At 35.4% G+C, this 23,303-nt stretch overlaps 1 protein-coding gene across 6 annotated transcripts in view; it reads left to right on the top strand.

The window, feature by feature from the left end:
* Positions 1-22,935, top strand: part of CCSER1 (coiled-coil serine rich protein 1) — a 1,251,132-nt gene extending 1,228,197 nt beyond the window's left edge. For 4 of the 6 annotated variants that reach the window (XM_067736957.1, XM_067736956.1, XM_067736955.1 and 1 more), the window contains one exon: positions 20,331-22,935. In XM_067736957.1, the coding sequence (XP_067593058.1) occupies positions 20,331-20,816 (486 nt within the window). In that variant the 3' untranslated portion in view covers positions 20,817-22,935. The remainder of the gene's footprint in view (positions 1-20,330) is intronic. The other 2 variants (XM_067736959.1, XM_067736958.1) reach the window with 1 other exon arrangement.
* Positions 22,936-23,303: the final 368 nt, after the last annotated feature.

Raw genomic sequence — 23,303 nt, 5'->3', positions numbered from 1 at the left:
ATTTTGTTATTTATCATATTACTATCCCATACATGCCCCCTGAATTTTCTTAAGTGATGTTTGATCTACCTTAAATTTTGCATGTTTCTGAAGGAAAATATAGCCAAAGCTAATACAAAATGGCCAGTAACCTAAAAATCACATTTTAAGTGCATCTTGAATATATAATTTTTAATCTGGGTATAACTAAACTATTTAAATTCAAATAATGAAAGAATATCATGAAAAATGAACCAGTGAATCCAGGGAGACATTTCAAGTGAGTTGGCATCCTTGGGCCGATAGTTCTTTCACTCTAACTACCTTGATGCTTATTCTGGTTGCAGCCAGAGAAGGCAGTAGGAGTGAGGTATGCTATTTGTCTACATCCTGTCTCCCTTTTTTCAACATCATTCTTATCTACTTACATAGTATCCACACCTTCTGGATACCTCCATTTCCAATTATTTCAAACCCTTTTCTTCAGGAATAATCTGATAACCTAATTCATACAAAGGTTTAAATGACTAATAACTTACAATGTTATACTTCAAGTTATCTGGAAACAATTTCTACGTGAAGTTTGAGTATATTTTATATAATGAATGAAATTCAGAATTAATAAGTGGAGAACATTTAATAAACCTAGAGAAATTGGCACACAGATTTTAGTATCAACGAAACAATTAGGGAAGGGTACTTCTTTAATTATTTGACAGATAAAGAGACATTATAGAATATATGACTTGGAATTCAAAGACCTTGTATTAGTACCTGAGTCCTCTTGAGTAAGCCAGTTACTAAGAGCCTCAGTTTTCCATCAGTAAAATGGGAGTAAAATGGGAGTAAGGCATTTGAAACCAGTTTTAATGTACATTTACAGGATAAATTAGGATATTTTATGTAAAAGCAATCTAACATTTAAAGTATATGACAGATGAGATGCTATAATTGTATTTGTTGTTTGTAGTATCCCCCAAATTATACTATATATTTAATTATGTATTGCCTTTATTCAGTGAGTCAGACTTATTCCTAAAACTAACTTGCCTTACTGATATAAAACAACAAATGAGCAATATAAAATTGCTGTATTTTTATTTTACTTCTTTCTCAAGTTATCTTGTAGTTTAGGTAATAATGTCTTACATTTAGTAGTCTCCCAACAGAACTTATGGGATAAAATTTCTCATAAGACAGAATCATTTAAGCAAGGAGTTTAGGACTCACATTATTTAATCAATATGATATTACATATACATATGTATGATAAGTACTAGAAAATGAGAAACAATAGGCAAGATTCTTAATTATATATTAATATAAGAATCTATATATTAGTTATATATAGATTATAACTAATACAAGAATCTATATTATATATGTGTATTGTATTATATACAATACATATATATGTTCATTTATTGTATACAAGCAATATTTCCATCATGTAAATCTACAGCAATTGTCTACAGAAGACATTACATGAATAAAAATATTTTTGTGATTTTTTTAATACTACTTTCATTCAAGAAGCATTGTACTATATGAAGACCTAAACAGAGACATTTCTCCAAAGAAGACATGCAGATAGCCAATAGGCACATGAAAAGATGCTCATCATCACTAATTGTTAGAGAATTGCAAATCAAAAGTACAATGAAGTACCACCTTACATTGGTCAGAACGGCCATCATTAAAAAGTCTACAGGGCTTCCCTGGTGGCGCAGTGGTTGGGAGTCCGCCTGCCGGTGCGGGGGACACGGGTTCGTGCCCTGGTCCGGGGGGATCCCACATGCCGCAGAGCGGCTAGGCCCATAAGCCATGGCCGCTGAGCCAGCATGTCCGGAGCCTGTGCTCCGCAGCGAGGGAGGCCACGACGGTGAGAGGCCCACATAACGCAAAAAAAAAAAAAAAAAAAAAAGTCTACAGATAACAAATGCTAGAGAGGGTGTGGAGAAAAGGGAACCCTCCTACATTGTTGGTGGGAATGTAAATTACTGCAGCCACTATGGAGAACAGTATGGAGGTTCCTTAAAAAACTAAAAATAGAGTTGCCATATGATCCATCCATCCCACTCCTGGACATATACCCAGACAAAACTCTAATTCGAAAAGATACTTGCACCCCTATGTTCATAGCAGCACTATTTACAATAGCCAAGACACGGAAACAACCTAAATGTCCATCGACAGATGAATGGATAAAAAAGATGTGGTATATATACACAATGGAATACTACTCAGCCATAAAAAGGAATGAAATAATGCCATTTGCAGAAACATGGATGGACTTAGAGATTTTCATAATACTCAAAATAAGTCAGAAAGACAAATACCATATGATACCACTTATGTGTGGAATATAAAATACGACACAAATGAACATATCTACAGAACAGAAACAGATTCACGGATATAGAGAACAGACTTGTGGTTGCCCAGGGGGAGGGAGATGGGGTTGGGAAGGATTGGGAGTTTGGGATTAGCAGATGCAAACTATTATATATAGAATGGATTTAATCAACAAGGTTCTAATGTATAGCACAGGAAACTATATTCAATATCCTGTGATAAACCATAGTGGAAAAGAATATGAAAAAGAATTTTATATATATATATATATATATATATACACACATATATAAAACAATCACTTTGCTGTACAGCAGAAATTAACACAACATTGTAAATCGACTATACTTCAATGAAGTTTTAAATAAAAGAAACACCGTACCATCTAATACATGCTAGATATTGGGCATGTGCCTGTCTAGACAAGAGATGCATTTTTCATGTTGTTTTAGTTAAACCACAGTAATTGCCCATTATTTTGCATTCCTATGCAAACACATAAAAACTACTCCCTACTCCTTTCGCTTAGACATATAAAATTAGCTTAAACACTCACTTATTCTTTTTATTAAGAAATCACACTTTTTTGGAATATCAGTTGTGCAGAATTATACTTTCTTAGGTTTCTTCTGAATTGAAACAGTGAGTATAAGCAGTGATTGTCTGAAACTCTCATTTAAATAAACTTTCTACTGAAAAGAATCGTTCACACTGAGTGGGTTACAGCACACACACACGTATTAGTTCTAAAGACAACTCATTATTGTTCCTCAGAATTTTGTTCTTTCTAGAGTTCATTTACTCTAGTTATAAACAGAACAGTCCTACTGGCTTGTGGGAAAACAGTTGCATGCTTTCGCTTTTCTCATGAGAGGTAGATGCCTTGGCCTTCCTCTCTTGGGAACTCAGCCTTTAGCTGACCTTACTGACATTCACCTTGCTTATCTTGTACATGTCTTCTAACCCCGGTTGAATCCTAAATGCCCACCAGGAGGATTTAGTATCCCCTAAAGAATTTAGGAGTGAGGTTGAGCCAGAAGAAGTAATTTAATTCCAGACAACTTCCTCTTGGTAATTTATGCTATTTGAAAAATAGAGGTCTTGTCTGCCAGGACCTTTGAATGTTTCTTTTTGGTTATTACTTGAACTTATTACAAGGCTTCCTGCTTGCAAAGCAGTAACTACTTCTCTGTACAATCTCTCTGTGGTAGAATGTTTCTAGGCCTTTAAAAAAAAACTCTTCTTTATCACTGAAAACAGATTGCACATCTAAGGATACAAACAGATGCAGCAACATGCCAACCCTTCTGTAGAGAAATGTCCTGTATTTATAACTGCTTTAGAAATCCTATTCCTCAGTGATGACAGGAAAAGGACAGTTGTTTTTAATAAATATCGTTTGAGTTTATTGACAAAGAGGCACATTTCAGGTCTCCTGGTTTACTTCACACCAATATATTATATAGTGAAAAATCAAAAGGGGCATTTGCTTTTTAAGTAGTTCATGACACTCCATTAACATTCCTCCATGTGGAGAAGAAGTTATTTTTTAAGACAAGAAATCTTTGGATTTTATGTGCTATACTGTATGTGTTTTTTATTGCTGTTTTTGGGCAAGATTTATGTTTATAAATGCTTTCAATGTTTATTAGTAAATTGCATTGGGTTAGTAAATGAGATAATATTTTAAAAAATAATAATAATTGTAAGGGTCTAGAAGAGTGTCTGGCATATAATAAGGATTTTATGTGTTTGCAAAATAAAATAAAAATTATAAAAGCTTAATTTCACTCTCCTAGTGGCTGTAAATGATTTTTTTAAAAAGGATAGCAGTTTATGTAAATGGCTTTTTTTTTTTTTTTTTTTTTTTTAGAGATCCTGCATTAGTCACTTTTATTTGTTTGATTTAGGGAAGCATTATGGCTTAGGCCAGTAATTCTCAACTGGGCGCAATTTTGCCCTCCCGGAGACATTTGGAAATGTCTGAAGACATTTTTGTTTGTCACAACTGGGTGCAGGTGCTACTGGCATCTATAAGTAGAGGCAAAGGATGCTCATAAGCATCCTGCAATTCACTGGGCAGCCCTCTACAGCAAAAAAATTATATAATCCCAAATGTAAACAGTGCTGAGATTGACAAACCCTTGGCTTAGAGCTTGAGCTCCAATTCGCATTATGCTATCCACTAAATCCTGGAATCCTGGCAAGCACTTAAGGGTGAAGGTTTCAGTTTCTTCATCATAAATGGGTATAATAAAATAATAGGGATTGAAAGTTATTAATACATGAAACATTGCACATATCTTGGTGCATTGTAAAGTCACTAAATCTTAGCTATTATTATAAATAAAATCTGAGATAAAGTGACTTATCTGCTTTCTGGTCATTTTTTCTAAATCTAAAATTATACAATATATGCTCTCTTGGGTTTAGTATATTTAAGAATTCTTTCCCACCCGAGATCTTCTCACTGTCAGGCATCAGACAGACAACTAGCTCTTGAAAGCACTTACCACCACCTTATGGCATTTTTGGTTTTGTACATCCATTTTGTTGTATTTTGTCCAAGATTCAAGGCTTACTTAGAATTTTATAAGGACAAATAAAGCTTTCTCAAGGATCTAAATCCTACTATTGTCTTTTCCTTAGCTTAATTTTAAATCACTACATACAACTCCATTTTCCAATAGGCTCAGGGTTAAGTCAACTATGGACTTCATTAAAAGTAAATTAAAAACTAGTGTGATGGAGTTTTACCAAAAAAGAATGATTTTTATGTCTCCTTCAACAGTAGAATCCATAGATAGTAGCACAGCATTTGTCTGGAACACTATAGAACCCATCTTCTGAAAGTAGGAAAAGAGAAGTTCCTTTAAGGCATGTGCTTCAACGGGAAGGGGACTATGTCCAGAATAGTTCCTTTTAATTCTTTTCTAAAATGTGTCACAATGCTAATTTATCATTTATTTAAGAGAATTTATAAATATCATTAGAGAAAGAATATTAAAGAAATCTTTATGTCAGTTTCCAGGGCTAACTAGATAGAAAATAATAGTGAAGATCAAGGTTAGATTGAAGACACAATGGGGAAACTCAATATACACCATTAAAGGTGTTGAAAAAGTATTCCAGTTTGTATTTTAGAAGCAAATTTGGGGTAAAAAAGGATTTATAGGCCAAACTTTAGAAGCGATACAATCTATGTTATACTGGCATTAAGTGACAACCAATTTAATGCAATTATTCTGTACACTTATAGTAATGAAAATGGAAATAATTACATTTAAGACATTTACAGATTTTAATATTTGACTCAGTGAGCAATAATATTGTACATGCCTTTATTCAAAGCACTTTTCATATATGTAATAGTATTTTACATACTATTTTAAGTATTTTAAATAGTATTTTAAGTACATAGAGATGGCTTCTTGATATCACTGTATTAAGTTTCTGTTATTCTGCCTGTAGATTTATGTATTGATGTATTTTAATAATTAAATTAATATATTACTATAGACTTTCTTCTGTGATTTATTCTACTGCCTCAACTTCCGCCTTCTTCATTTATTTTCTACACTAATGAATTGACCTATTCAATTAATGTGCAGGTTACAAGGTCAAATGGGTGTCAGTCATTTCTTATGTCTATATTTTAAGTAATATGTTGCTACTACTAGAGCACCAAAATTTATTCTTTTTATAAATTAGAGAAGATACTGATAATTCTCTTTGTATTTCTGAATCCAAAATGTTTGCATAAATGGAAGATAAAAGAGTTGAGTTACAGATATTTTAATGGGAGTATTTTCATAACCCTTGTTTTGGCCAAAGAAGTGTCTCTATATGTCATGTTGACACACGGGGAAAAGAGAGATTAAGAAGTGCTGCTCTACAATAACTCCCTTTTAATTCATTTTCTACAGTATTGACATAATGTACTGAAAGAGCTTTTTTTCAGTTGCTTTGATAGCTAATGCTTTAGATATAATGTCATATTGCTTTGGTGGCTATGAAAGGTTTGTTATTTCCTCCAGGTATATTTTATAGTTACATATATGTCTTGCTTTTTATTAGGGAAGGATAACTAAAGGGGAGTTGAAGCCTCAAAAATATCCCTGAAAAGTTGACATTCCCCACTGCTTTCAACAATGAAAGCAAAATATACATGTCCAGTGCTTGGTAGTTTAAGATCCAGGTAGGGAGGGGAACCAAGATGGCGGAGTAGAAGGACGTGCTCTCACTCCCTCTTGCGAGAACACCAGAATCACAACTAGCTGCTGGACAATCATCGACAGGAAGACACTGGAACTCACCAAAAAATATACCCCACATCCAAAGACAAAGGAAAAGCCACAATGAGATGGTAGGAGGAGCACAATCACAGTAAGATCAAATCCCATAACCAGTGGGTGGGTGACTCACAGACTGGAGAACACTTATACCACAGAAGTCCACGCACTGGAGTGAAGGTTCTGAGCCCCTCAGGCTTCCCAACCTGGGGTTCTGGAAACGGGAGGAGGAATTCCTAGAGAATCACACTTTGAAGCCTAGTGGGAATTGATTGCAGGACTTTGACAGGACTGGGGGAAACAGAGACTCCACTCTTAGAGGGCACACAGAAAGTAGTGTGTGCATTGGGACCTAGGGGAAGGAGCAGTGACCCTAGGGGAGACTGAACCACACCTACCTGCTACTGTTGGAGGGTCTTCTGCAGAGGCGGGGGGGAGGGTGGCTGTGGCTCACCATGGGGACAAGGACACTGGCAGCAGAAGTTCTGGGAAGTACTCCTTGGCAGAGCCCTCCCAGAGTCATTAGCCCCAGCAAACAGCCCAGGTAGGCTCCAGTGTTGGGTTGCCTCAGGCCAAACAACCAACAGGGAGGGAACCCAGGCCCACCCATCATCAGACAAGCAGATTAAAGTTTTACTGAGCTCTGCCCACCAGAGCAACAGCCAGCTCTACCCACCGCCAGTCCCTCCCATTGGGAAACTTGCACAAGCCTCTTAGATAGCCTCATCCACCAGAGGGCAGACAGCAGAAGGAAGAACTACAATCCTGCAGCCTGTGGAACAAAAAACACATTCACAGAAAGATAGACAAGATGAAAAGGCAGAGGGCTATGTACCAGATGAAGGAACAAAATAACCCCCCAGAAAACCAACTAAATGAGGTGGAGATAGGCAACCTTCCAGAAAAAGAACTCAGAATAATGATAGTGAAGATGATCCAGGACGTTGGAAAAAGAATGGAGGCAAAGATCGAGAAGATGCAAGAAATGTTTAACAAACACCTAGTAGAATTAAAGAACAACAAAACAGAGATGAACAATACAATAACTGAAATGGAAACTACACTAGAAGGAATCCATAGCAGAATAACTGAGGCAGAAAAACCGATAAGTGACTTGGAAGACAGAATGGTGGAATTCACTGCTGCAGAACAGAATAAAAAGAAGGAAAAGAAATGAAGACAGCCTAAGAGACCTCTGGGACAACATTAAACGCAACAACATTTGCATTATAGGGGTCCCAGAAGGAGAACAGAGAGAGAGAAAGGACCCGAGAAAATATTTGAAGAGATGATAGTCAAAAACTTCCCTAACATGGGAAAGGAAATAGCCACCCAAGTCCAGGAAGCGCAGACAGTCCCATACAGGATAAACTCAAGGAGAAACATGCCAAGACACATAGTAATCGAATTTGCAAAAATTAAAGACAAAGAAAAATTATTGAAAGCAGCAAGGGAAAAACAAAAAATAATATACAGGGGAACTCCCATAAGGTTAACAGCTGATTTCTCAGCAGAAACTCTACAACCCAGAAGGGAGTGGCAAGATATACTTAAAGTGATGAAAGGGAAGAACGTACAACCAAGATTAATGTACCCGGCAAGGATCTCATTCAGATTTCACAGATAAATCAAAAGCTTTACAGACAAGGAAAAGCTAAGAGAATTCAGCACCACCAAACCAGCTCTACAACAAATGCTAAAGGAACTTCTGTACGTGGGAAACACAAGACAAGAAAAGGACCTACAAAAACAAACACAAAACAATTAAGAAAATGGTCATAGGAACATACATATCGATAATTACCTTAAACGTGAATGGACTAAATGCTCCAACCATAAAACACAGGCTTGCTGAATGGATACAAAAACAAGACCCATATATATATGCTGTCTACAAGAGACCCACTTCAGACCTAGGGACACATACAGACTGAAAGTGAGGGGATGGAAAAAGATATTCCATGCAAATGGAAATCAAAAGAAAGCTGGAGTAGCAATACTCATATCAGACAAAATACACTTGAAAATAAGGAATGTTACAAGAGACAATGAAGGACACTACATAATGATCAAGGGATCAAGCCAAGAAGAAGATATAACAATTATAAATATATATGCACCCAACATAGGAGCACCTCAATACATAAGGCAACTGCTAACAGCTATAAAAGAGGTAATTGACAGTAACACAGTAATAGTGGGGGACTTTTAACACCTCACTTACACCAATGGACAGATCATCCAGACAGAAAATTAATAAGGAAACACAAGCTTTAAATGACACAATAGACCAGATAGATTTAATTGATATTCATAGGACATTCCATCCAAAAACAGATTACAATTTCTTCTCAAGTGCGCACAGAACATTCTCCAGGATAGATCACATCTTGGGTCACAAATCAAGCCTTAGTAAATTTAAGAAAATTGAAATCATATCAAGCATCTTTTCTTACCACAACACTATGAGACTAGAATTGAATTACAGGGAAAAAAGCATAAAAAAACACAAATACATGGAGGCTAAACAGTATGTTACTAAATAACCAAGAGATCACTGAAGAAATCAAAGAGGAAATCAAAAAATACCTGGAGACATATGACAATGAAAACACGACGATCCAAAACCTATGGGATGCAGCAAAAGCAGTTCTAAGAGGGAAGTTTATAGCTATACAATCCTACCTCAAGAAACAAGAAAAATCTCAAGAAAACAATCTAGCCTTACACCTAAAGGAACTAGAGAAAGAAGAACAAACAAAACCCAAAGTTAATAGAAGGAAATAAATCATAAAGACCAGAGCAGAAATAAATGAAATGGAAAGAAAACTATAGCAAAGATGAACAAATCTAAAGGCTCGTTCTTTGAGAAGATAAACAAAACTGATAAACCATTAGCCAGACTCATCAAGAAAAAGAGGGAGCGGACTCAAATCAATAACATTAGAAATGAAAAAGAAGTTACAACAGACACCGAAAAAATACAGAGCATCCGAAGAGACTACTACAAGCAACTCTATGCAAATAAAATGGACAACCTGGAAGAAATGGACAAATTCTTAGAAAGGTATAACCTTCCAAGACTGAACCAGAAGAAACAAAATATGAACAGACCAACCACAAGTAATGAAACTGAAACTGTGATTAAAAATCTTCCCACAAACAAAAGTCCAGGACCAGATGGCTTCACAGGTGAATTCTATCAAACATTTAGAGAAGAGCTAACACCCATCCTTCTCAAATTCTTCCAAAAAATTGCAGAGGAAGGAGCACTCCCAAACTCATTCTATGAGCCCATCATCACCCTGATACCAAAACGAGACAAAGATACTACAAAAAAAAGAAAACTACAGGCCAATATCACTGATGAATATAGATGCAAAAATCCTCAACAAAATACTAGCAAACAGAATCCAACAACACATTAAAAGGATCATACACCACGTTCAAGTGGGATTTATCTCAGGGATGCAAGGATTCTTCAATATACGCAGATCAATCAATGTGATACACCACATTAACAAACTGAAGAAGAAAAACCATATGATCATATCAATAGATGCAGAAAAAGCTTTTGACGAAATTCAACACCCATTTATGATAAAAACTCTCCAGAAAGTGGGCATAGAGGGAAGCTACATCAACATAATAAAGGCCATATACGACAAACCCACAGCAAACATCATTCTCAATGGTGAAAAAGTGAAAGCATTTCCTCTAAGATCAGGAAAGAGACAAGGATGTCCACTCTCACCACTATTATTCAACGTAGTTTTGGAAGTCCTAGCCATGGTAATCAGAGAAGAAAAAGAAATAAAAGGAATACAAATTGGAAAAGAAGTAAAGTTGTCACTGTTTGCAGATGACATGATACTATACATAGAGAATCCTAAAAATGCCACCAGAAAACTACTAGAGCTAATCAATGAACTGGGTAAAGTTGCAGGATACAAAATTAATGCACAGAAATCTCTAGCATTCCTATATACTAATGATGAAAAATCTGAAAGAGTAATTATGGAAACACTCCCTGGACAATTGGAAATTGCTTCAAGTATTTCTTTTCCTTTAGGAAAAATTCTAGTTTACCACTACAACAAAAAGAATAAAATACCTTGGACTAAACCTACCTAGGGAGACAAAAGACCTGTATGCAGAAAACTGTAAGACACTGATGAAAGAAATTAAAGATGATACCAACAGATGGAGAGATATACCATGTACTTGGATTGGAAGAATCAATATTGTGAAAGTGACTATACTACCCAAAGCAATCTACAGATTCAATGCAATCCCTATCAAATTACCAATGGCATATTTTATGGAACTAGACAAATCATCTTAAAATTTGTACGTAGACACAAAAGACTCCGACTAGCCAAAGCAGTCTTGAGGGAAAAACACGGACTTGAGGAATCAGACTCCCTGACTTCATACTATACTACAAAGCTATAGTCATCAAGACAATATGATACTGGCACAAAAACACAAACATAGATCAATGGAACAAGATAGCCCAGAGATAAACCCACGCACCTATGGTCAACTAATCTATGACAAAGGAGGCAAAGATATACATAGAAAAGACAGTCTCTTCAATTAGTGGTGCTGGGAAAGCTGGACAGCTACATGTAAAAGAATGAAATTAGAACACTCCCTAACACCATACACAATAATAAACTTAAAATGGATTTGAGACCTAAATGTAAGACTGGACACTATAAAACTCTTAGAGGAAAACATAGGAAGAACACTCTTTGACATAAATCACAGCAAGATCTTTTTTGATCCACCTCCTAGAGTAATGGAAATAAAAACAAAAATAAACAAATGAGACCTAATGAAACATCAAAGCTTTTGCACAGCAAAGGAAACCATAAACAAGACGAAAAGACAGCTCTCAGAATGGGAGAAAATATTTGCAAACGAATCAGTGGACAAGGATTAATCTCCAAATATATAAACAGATCATGCAGCTCAATGTTAAAGAAACAAACAACCCAATCCAAAAATGGGCAGAAGACCTAAATAGACATTTCTCCAAAGAAGACATACAGATGGCCAAGAAGCACATGAAAAGCTGCTCAACATCACTAATTATTAGAGAAATGCAAATCAAAACTACAATGAGGTATCACCTCACACCAGTTAGAATGGGCATCATCAGAAAATCTACAAACAATTGCTTGAGAGGATGTGGAGAAAATGAACCCTTTTGCACTGTTGGTGGAAATGTAAATTGATACAGCCACTATGGACAGCAGTATGGAGATTCCTTTAAAAACTAAAAATAGAATTACCATATGATCTAGCAATCCCACTACTGGGCATATACCCAGAGAAAACCATAATTCAAAAAGACACATGCACCCCAATGTTCACTGCAGCACTATTTACAATAGCCAGGAGATGGAAGCAACCTACGTGTCCATCATCGGATGAATGGATAAAGAAGATGTGGCACATATATACAATGGAATATTACTCAGCCATAAAAAGAAACAAAATTGAGTTATTTGTAGTGAGGTGGATGGACCTAGAGTCTGTCATACAGAGTGAAGTAAGTCAGAAAGAGAATAACAAATATCATATATTAACGCATGTATGTGGAACCTAGAAAAATGGTACAGATGAACCAGTTTGCAGGGCAGAAGTTGAGACACAGATGTAGAGAACAAATGTATGGACACCAAAGTGGGAAAACTGCGGTGGGGTGGGGATGATGGTGTGCTGAATTGGGCAATTGGGATTGACATGTATACACTGATATGTATAAAACTGTTTTTTTATACTGCAGTGTTATTAGTCATCAAACAAACAAACAAAACTTCCTTTGGGTTATTTGTATGGAAATATGTTAATATAAATGTTTCCGACATTACATGAAATTTCTAAAAATCTTATATGTTCTGGTATAATGTTATAAGTCATAATTCTAGTTATTACTTTAAATGTATATCTCAGAAATAACTAAATTTCCTTGTCAATTACATTATTATGAACTTTCATCAAATCTTTAACTGTGGTCATTTTTAAGTGTTTTGTCATTTACAGACAGTCCTCGGTGTACTCTGATGCTTTTGCAAATATGTTCCTATAAAAGGGTTTCATCTTCAAGGAATTCGTGGAAAAGACTGAGAAGTACAGGTTTCTGGTAACTGACTCTACTGCTGAACTGAATGAATAAGCATTTTCAGAACTCTAATGGAAAACTGATGAACTCATAAAAGTGCTAACAAAAGATCAAGATAAAAAAAATTAATTACATGGGACTGAGTGAACTGATGAGGATGATTATAATTTTTGTGACTTTCTGTTTGAAAAACAAAAAAAATCCCACAAGTACTCAGAGGCAAAAAATGTACAAATCAATTTTCACTGCAAAGTAAAGGAGCTGTTACAGTGGAGGATTACTGGACTGAATGTCAATATTATAACATAGTATGAGTGTGTTTCGTGTTTGGTAATTGCAATCATTGTTGCTTTTGTTGTGATCATGCATTTACAATGCTTGGTGTCAGTCTATTTATCTCTTGTAAAAATAAAATACAGTGTGTGTGTGTGTGTGTGTGTGTGTGTGTGAAAAAAAAAAAGATCCAGGTAGTATATCAATCCATATAGATCAAAGTAATCAACTCATCAATGAGATAAAAATGTCTAGAGAAAGAACATTTCATATTAGATAAGCTATATCAGTAAGGGTAAAAAACATGGTAGTAGATTCTTCTCTGGACTATATAAATATTAAGGAGCTACTGGTAAATGCCAGGTACTATTGGGAGGAGTGGATCCAGCGTTAAACAAGACAGGCAATGTCCCTGCCCTTATGAAACTTCTATTTTAGTTGGCTTGGGTGTGGAAGTAAGTATGGGTCAAAGTGTCTATTCTTGAACATAAAACATACAGTATTCTGCATTTTACGTTCTACTTACTTGATCTAGAGGCTCGTTAGTAAGAAACCATAAACCTTACTCAGGAGGCATGTTTCTTCTCAGTATGAATTACCCAAGAGTTACTACTTAGCTTCTCCTGATAATTCTGGCTCACTTTAACATAATTTCATATACATCTCTTATTTAAATTCAAATTATAATGTTATTTTCAGTAATCTTTATAATTTGTTAAAATACTATTTAATATTAGCCATTTTTCTAATGTAATACCATTTTTTTTCTACTAGCTATTGGAAATTGCTTCAAGTATTTCTTTTCCTTTAGGAACAATTCTAATTGTAAAACAATACTGTTTTTGGTTAAGTGGAGAACATTTGCAGAAAAATATATCTTAAAATCAAATAAAATAACCAATCATGTGCTAACTTTTAATCTATATAAGAAACTAGGAAGTTGTTGCCTGATAACATTTTTGGCAATTACCAGTACAGTTCACACACATGAAATAAAGTTCAGAAAAATATGAAATTCATTAAGCAGTGACTGAAACATTGCTCCCCTCCTCATTAATTCTATCATGTCACCCTGCCTTAATGAAAATTGGGCTATGCACATTGGCCTGATTACTGTATATATTCTTTGCATCAGCTATAAGACAATTTTTAAATATAATAAAACCCCTAAAATCAGGATAAATCTTACAATCAATGTTTTCAACTGTGTTGCATTTGCAGTGTTTTTACATTGCTCTGTGTGGATTTTATCATAGTTTCATATTGTCCTTTCTTTGATTGAGTTATATGCAGTATTAGCACTACATGTGGTGAGTTACCAATAAGAATATTTTCAAAAAGCTTTTACTATGATTTGGTATTATAGCAAATGTTATTTTGTATATGGAAAGCCATGGAAAGAAAGAAAGAGTATAACTTTGACATTAATGAAAAAAATTTGTACTTGCATTGCCTTCAATTCCATACTCTCTTCTAAATTAAAAACCAAATGCTTTATGAAATCAAAAGAAGGAATATACTCACATGTACATGAAGCTGTATCATTGAGACAAATGCAAAAATACTATCAAACCTAAGAAAGAGAAGTGAAGACAGAAGAAATTTGAATGAGAGGCTGGTGTGACTGATGAATGGGTCAATGGGGTAAGGAAGGAATGTGGTTTTTATTTGTTTGTTTTAGAAGATGTTGGGGGTAGGAGTTTATTAATTTATTTATTTTTGCTATGTTGGGTCTTCGTTTCTGTGCAAGGGCTTTCTCTAGTTGTGGCGAGCGAGGGCCACTCTTCATCGCGGTGCGTGGGCCTCTCACTATCGCGGCCTCTCTTATTGTGGAGCACAGGCTCCAGACGCGCAGGCTCAGCAGTTGTGGCGAACGGGCCTAGTTGCTCCGCGGCATGTGGGATCCTCCCAGACCAGGGCTCGAACCCGTGTCCCCTGCATTAGCAGGCAGATTCCCAACGACTGCGCCACCAGGGAAGCCCTGTTTTTAATTAGCATCATAAGTTTTGTTTGTTTTTTCCTTCATAGTGGTATGTAAAATAATAATGTGTTTTAAAATCGTTCATCCTGAATTCAATGAAATGCAGATTATATACCCCAGTGAAGAAATGAGAGGAAAAATAATTATAGGGAAGTAAAGAACTGATTTTATTATAATCTTCAGTTTTGACTGATTAATCACTAAATTTGCCATCCATTCATCTTCTACTAGGAACCCAAAGGATAGGTAATAAAATAACTGTTTGAGGGGCTTCCCTGGTGGCACAGTGGTTGAGAATCTGCCTGCCAATGCAGGGGACACGGGTTTGAACCCTGGTCTGGGAAGATCCCAGATGCCGTGGAGCAACTAGGCCTGTGAGGCACCACTACTGAGCCTGCGTGTCTCGAGCCTGCAAGCCACAACTACTGAGCCTGCGCATCTGGAGCCTGTGCCCCGCAACGAGAGGCCGCGACAGTGAAAGGCCCACACACCGCAGTGAAGAGTGGCTCCCGCTTGCCGCAACTAGAGAAAGCCCTTGCACAGAAACGAAGACCCAACACAGCCAAAAATAAATAAATAAATAAATTTATAAAAAATAAAAACAATAACTGACAACTAAATTGTCTAAAAACTAACATAATTATATTAGTTTGTGGAAATTTAATTCCAGCTTTAAGAAAGATGTGGCTAGGTATATGCACTGAAAGTTCCCTCTGGGGAAGTGATGTCAAGAGCTTCAGAAGGAATTAACATCAATTAGCAGCATGATGAAAAACTTATTTCCCTCTGGACTACTGCAACCAAATACAAATTTTGTGTGTGTGTATATATATATATATATATATGTATGCAAAAATATATTTTTATATTTTGAATCAAAGGGATCTTTCCTATATTTGTCTATATAGAATTAAGTACATATTTAAATGTAGACTTTTAGAACTGGAAGATAATTGAATAAATGTTAGAGTTTCTTCAAGATCTAATTTTTATCTTCTATTTTTCTCATCTCTTTCAATAGGCTCATAAATGAAGCCCAGAGAAATTAATTTCTTCATCAAAGTTCACACAGTTTGATAGCAGCACAGACAAGATTAGAGTCTTTGGCCCAAGGTTCAGTGTTCTTTCCATTATGCCAAATTATCCCCTAATAGGTACATAAGTAGGATAATGAGTGTAGTGGATGCTGTGGTGTGCTCCCCAGTTCTCTCCTCCCGCACCCCAATCACACACACATACACTCACACACACATTTTCACAACTAAAGCCTTCATTTTCCCAGTTGGTAAAAAAGTTGGCAGCTAATAGCATTCAAGTAAGTTCCTTTACAAAAAAAAAAAAAGCCTGTTCATTCATGGTTACACCCCTTTCCCAGATATTGCCAATGTCCAATAACTTGTTGATATAAGAGTATAAGGTTCCCAACCACTTGCCTAACTTGGGGACAATTCTGAGGAGTCATCCCAGCTTCCAATTTCCCTGTGTGATTATCTGAGATAGATAGTTTAATTGAATAGAGGTTAACTTCTCCCTCTGACAGACACTGCTTTCTTCATTACCCCATGGGTGTTGACTTGAGAATACACTCTAGTAAACTTTTGTTTATTGTCTCAAATATTTGTCTCAGAATCTGTTCTAGGGAACCACACCATAAAAATAAATGTAAAATTACTCAAGTATTCTGGAGTAAATTACCGTGCTTTTTTAAGTTGAGATAGAAGTATTCAAAGTGGTTTTACTTCTAAAGGATGAAGCAAGCATCTATCAGAGAAACTTCTAGGTGTATTCACTTTATCTTGTTACTATACTTATTGTCGCTGTCATCAAGATAACTATTCTTCAGGTATAATATTAGGCATTTTATACACAGCAGTTCATTAAGTCTTAAATATAATCCTGTATGTAGATACAGGTATGAATGTAAATCTTCATTTCCCAGATGAGGAAATTGGAGATTTGGGAAGAGTAATTAACTTGCCATGGTCACTTAGCTAGAAATTGTCTGATTCTGGGTGATTCTCTCATTAGACCTCAAGCTGCCTAAATGCAAGAGCTGGTTCTCTTATGAACAATACTATTTCCTATCACATAATATAGCACCTTGCTCTCAGTAGAGGTCAATAAATATTTATCAGATCAGCAAAGGAACCTTTATTTGTCTGACCCCAAATCCATGCCATTAGCCCCATGTGCTATGCAGTCACCCATGTACACTGTGAGCCCTAGACTTAATGATGAACATCACAAAGAACTAAAAAAAAAAGGAAAAGTCTAAGATGTTAAAAGCAAACTATGCTGAACAAACAGGAATGGGTGATTTAAATATGCATTTAAAAAAATAGATCATTTCATTTTGTTTCCTTTTATAGTAGATGCATATGTACCTTGTAGGATCAGATGTTATACCAGAGAACACTGAGTCTGCCTGTGGGATTGAGTCATTTGATCCCTTTCAATATGTCTTATTAAAACTATATTCAATTTAATGTAATATATCCCAGGAGGGTTAAAATGATCGCATAAAGAAAATGATGAACATTTCCCCAAATCTAATGTTAAAGTAATGGAAATGAAGTTTCCACTCAGCTCCTCAGCTTTCCTAGGCAGCATGTATATAAACAGAATAGAAAGGTTTATTATCAAGATGAATTTACCAATGGCTCTTCTGTTCTGAAACGAATTTTTTTCTCAGAGTATTTTATACCCATGTTTCTGACATTTGGATGTGATATCAGGCACAGTGTTTGAGGATCTTTCAATAACTGATTCAACAGTTAAGTAAGCATCTTATAGAAGTAAAGTCACAAAGATGAAAAGAAAAGAAAATCTCACATTTCTAAGTAGGTCCAAATACTTAGCCTATTTCTTTTACTCCCAAGAAAGTCCCTGAAACACCTTCTGTAAGTCATACAATGCTTCTTTCATACAAACAGGTAACCAGCCTTACTATCTCTACTGCAAATCAAGGGAAGAGTTAAAATGGCAAATTAGAAGGAATGGAGAGGGTCTGATATATGTAAGCACAAATTAAAAACTAGAATGGCAGCTTACTACAGACATTAAGACAATTTAAAGAAAGAAAACACATGGTTAGCAAAATATCTCAATCTGAAGTCACTGAGTATAAAGACACCCTAAAGATATCCCCTAATAGAACTTAGTTTTACAGAAAATTGGGGATATTCATCTCAGTAATGATAATCTTGAAGCCTCAGTTTAAGTTACAGTATGGTTCTGCATGTACTTTATTTTAGGAAAATGTGATACATTTTAGAAATATTCCCATGGGAATACTGGGAGGCAGAATGAATCAGTAGTTAATCAAGCAGACTGTCTATCTTACACTATCTGTAGAGCACAAACTCACTGTGTTCTTTTCTAGCCTGTGTAATGGGACTGATAGAAGCTACCTCAAGAGACTCTTGTGAGGGATAAATAAGGGCATTAGAAAAATGCTTGGCATATAATACACACTCAATAAATATATTATCTCAAGCAGATAAGCTATTTTTCATCAAATATTTATCAAATGCTTAATATGTACCAGAGAATTGGGTCAGGAGGTTTAGATTGGAGATAGGAGAAGTAGACGACTTAAGGTTGCCTATTTGCAGTACATCAGCAAGGACTTGATTTAAAGGTATGTGAGGAAAAAGAGAAAGCAAAGATGATTTAGAGATGTTGGCCTGATAGTGGTACCATTAGTGAGAAGGAGGGTATTTGGGGAAGAATAGGTTGCAGACTCAAAATCAAGTTTACTTTTTTGGTTTTGTTTTATGTCAGATTAGGAATGTTAATTAGTCAAAGTGATGATGCCGGGTAAGTAAATTAGGGCTCAAAGTAGAGACCAGGTTTGGAGAAATGGTTTTCTAGGGAACAAACAATGTAAAGTTGGGTATTTAAAAACTATGCCATTTAGATGTCAGGTACACAGAAATTTTCATTGGCCCTTCAGCACATTTTGTACTAGCCTACTGCCATGTGCTCTATTCTCCTCTCTCTTACCTCTTTCTCTTCCCTTTTTTCCTCCTTCTTTGTAACAACAATAAATCCTTCATTTTTTGCCACCAGAGCAATAAGCCAACTAGTTAGTTTCTATCTCAATGTATTTTTCTAAACCAAGACAGTGCTCTCTTCAAGAGGAATTCTGGTGCCAGTTTGTAATCTTTGCTTCCTCCACAACATGATTCAATAAGCTATGTCTTGCTCCTGTAATTAGAGTATAAACTTCTTGTGAGAAAGCAGATGGGCCTACACTCATGGACCTGATTTTGATTAATAAAGTGCATCCAAAAGTCTAAATGCTGAAATTTCTTTTAAGTGCCCTGTTCTCTGTAGGTCATTGGAGTGACTTCTTTTTTACTTCCTTAAATTTCTAGGTCACCACTTGGCTGATACAAGTCATGATATTGATCATTCTAAAACTCTCTGAGCATACACTCAAGTAAATATAGCATATTAAATCCAACAAAAATGTATAGATTCATACATAGATGTTCATTACTTATTAAAATAACATGTATTCTCAGAGAAAATTATAGAATTCAAACTTAGGAAATTAGATAAACACATTTCAAAATGCCTTTTAATTCAACTCTGAAAAGAAATGAGCTATCAAGCCATGAAAAGACATCAAGAAACCTGAAATGCATATTACTAAGTGAAAGAGGCCAACCTGAAAATACTACATACTGTATGAGTCCAACTGTGTGACACTCTGAAAAGGCAAAACTATGGAGATAGTAGTTGCCAGTGGTGGGGACAGGAGGGGAGAGATGAGTAGGCAGAGCACAGGGGATTTTTAGGGTAGGGAAAATACTCTGTATGACAATATAATAATGGATAAATGTCATTATTAAGTGTGTCCAAACCCATAGAATATAGAACTCCAACAGTGAACACTGAGGTAAGCTGTGGACTTCGGGTAATTATGATGTGTCAGCATAGGTTCATCCTGGGTAAAAAGTAACACCATTCTGTTGAGTAATGTTGATAATGAGGGAGGTTATGAATGTGTGGAGGCAGGTCTATGAGAAATTTCTGTACCTTCCTCTCAATTTTGTTGCCAACTTAAAACTGCTCTTTAAAAAAGTATTTTAATAAATGCCTTTTAGAGTTATTCATTTAACCACTCTTTACAGTAGAATTGCACTGGTAAATATAATCTCATGGAAAAGAGAAAATAATTCTATTGATATTTTTTAAGCCTTGTTGAAAACTTATGGTTTTGGACACAAATGCGAAAGCAACACCCTGGTGTGTGTGCTATGGACGTATTTTTTAAAGACATCTTTTCTTTTCCATGTCTTTACCTCAGGCTACATATCGAAATCGAATTGTGAACCAAAGTCTCAGCACAAGGGACAGAAAAGCAATGCATACTCCCACCGAGGACCGTTTTAGATACTCAGCAGCGGACCAGACAAGCCCCTACAAAAGCAAGACCTGTCAGCTCTCCAGTCTATGTTTAAGCAATTTTTTGAAGGACAAGGAACTAGTGGAAGTTATCAAACACTCCAGAGGAACTTACGAAACCCTCACGTCAGAGGTCACCCAGAATTTACGGGCCACTGTAGGGCAGAACTCTCTGAAACCAATAGCTAAGACCGAAGGGCTCTCCACGTTCTCAGAGAAACCAAAGGACCAAGCTGCTGTGGCCCGACAGCATTCAACCTTTACAGGCAGGTTTGGACAACCGCCAAGAGGGCCAATCTCTTTACACATGTACAGCAGAAAGAATGTTTTCCTCCATCACAATTTACACACAACTGAGCTGCAGGCTCTAGGCCAGCAGGATGGGTAATTAAATCACCCCATTCCTGTCTCTGGGTAGGATAAGACGGTTAGTGTTTCTCGTGCATAGCTCATGTTTAAATTTTCATGTATTTTTTATTACTTTTTATTTTTAGTTATAAACAAAGAACTTTACTTTTTTGTTTTAGAATGAGGGTTCAAGCATGTTAATTGAATTAGGTTTAATAGCTTTGGAGACTTTATTATATATATGTATAATAAATGAGACCATCTTGCTGGTTTATATACAGGCCATAATTTATTTATCTTTTATTTTTATCAGTCACTGATATGCATTGAAGTTTCAGAAGATAATATCAAATAGCACTCTGTTCACTTAATGGTGTTACTGTGAAAATAGATGTGCAGAATAGATAAAGCGATTGTAAGGAATTTTAAATTACATAGTTAATAGAGAGAGAAAAGAGGGATTTTAAAGTCTTGTATTTGGTGGTGTATTTATTTGAAGAATGAAGCTTGCTTGCATATAACCTAGAGATGCGTTTGTCTCTCTGTTACATACAATCAAGCTTATCTTGCCATACGATTAAGGGGGAAAGTGGTATTTCTTTTATCCTCTAAGTGTTTAGTTCACACTAGTTCACAAAGGATTTCAGACTGAGTAATTGCTAGCCAAATAGAGAATGACAGCTCTGATCTTCGAAACAATTTGCTTTTAGTTTTTGCTATTGATGTCGAAGTATTATGACATAACACAGTGAGGTGGTAATGTTGCCTGAATTTTGTCAAATGATGTGTAAAACATGACATGCTACACTCTTTGAGTCACTGTCATGGTTATATCACCATATTTTTTAAAAATTTGAGGAATAGAACATTCTAAGAAAATTATTTTACTTCACTTTCCTTATATTTTTTAATTTTTCACTTCTTTTTTTAATGTATGTCCAATTTTGCTTTATATACATTATTAACCCACATCAATTACTCTACATTATGAATTGAGGAAGAGAAAGTCAGTTTCTTGGTAGCCCAGTTTACACTATTTTGACTATTCAGTCATCTAGATTTAGAGGAAAAGGTAAAATATATGTAAACTTCGGCAGTTTGATCTTAGAAATAAATCTCTAACAGGAATACTTCACTCGTTTGATGGCAAATATTTCTCTTTAACAAACAAGGCCTAATATGTCTTATACATAAGTGCACGTGAGATAAATAATTCCTTTATGTTTAATTTATCATAGAGCTGTATGCAGCTATAGAAATAAATAATTTTAAAATGACCAGTAGGAATCAGGGCTGCAGCTTTCTTATACGAAGATAAAAGCTAATAACTGAATCCATATTAGGCACAGTCCATGCAAATTGAAATTGTCATACCTACTGCATGATCTGTTTCCCTTGTGCTCTCTGACAGAATCCATGAAATGAATAAAGGGAAACTGAGATAGCAGTTTTAGCATGGCACCTGACTAACTTGCTTAAATTAAAGCTATGTGTGAAATGCATCTCCTAAAGCAAAAGTGCATTTGAGCTCTATGCTTTGGGAAAAAGCCATTAGATATCCCCCCACTAGCTTTAACTATTAAACTTTAACCACTTTTCAAACTTCGATTAGAATTGATAAGAGTAAAGAGTTTAGTGGATATGCTGGATTTGTAATTTTGGTTTTCCAAAGGAAAACACATGTGCATCAAGACAAATGTTTGCCAAATGTTTTCTTTTTTGTGTGTGTTTGTAATTCTGCCAAAAGAGAATAATGCACACTGCAATTTGCTTCGCTTAATGAGACTGCTATCTAAAATTCCCACTATACTTTAGAAGTTATAATATTCATGCAGACAGACATTTTGGGCTGGATGGTATTTAAGAAATGATAGAAAAATTATGATTATTAATTGTGGTATTCAGCTTCATTTGTCCTAAAAGTTGGTGTGTGTTACTAGAGTATTTGAAGTCTGTAAATAAATCAGAACGGTCAAATAATCAAGGATTTTTTCCCAGGATATGGAAGAACTATGTATCACAAATAATGTTTTTGATTTGGACTTTTGGAGCTTATAGTTTTGCTTTCCTGGAAGATAGACTTTTGAATTATACTTTGTAAAAAATAATCTATTTAAGAAAATCTGTCATTTAATAGACATTTTAAGAGATGTTTTAAATGCTAGTATTTTCTTGAAAAATCTTTTTTAAAGCTGAAACATTCAAAAAGAAAACCTGGGTTAAACAGTTCAATTTTAAAAGGAGGGGTATTTTTTGGAAATATCATCTTAAAGCTGTTTTGTATCAGTATTTTCAGCATTGTTATAATATTATTTGTAATACTAAGTGTAACTCAGGCCTGGAGAAGGTGTAAGCCCACTATGCTAATATACATCAATAACTGTAAAACAGGGGTTCTTTGTAAGTTCCTCTTGTGTATATAGAGTACTTATGTGGGCATTCTTTCAGCAAATTGATTTCTTTGTACTAAAATCTCTAGTTTTCTAAGACAGTTCCATGTATAAAAATGATTTATACATTTCTCCAA

The sequence above is a fragment of the Pseudorca crassidens genome, chromosome 4, assembly GCF_039906515.1.
Source record: "Pseudorca crassidens isolate mPseCra1 chromosome 4, mPseCra1.hap1, whole genome shotgun sequence".
NCBI classification, from domain to species: domain Eukaryota; kingdom Metazoa; phylum Chordata; class Mammalia; order Artiodactyla; family Delphinidae; genus Pseudorca; species Pseudorca crassidens.
This window is presented reverse-complemented; position numbering and strand designations above follow the sequence as displayed.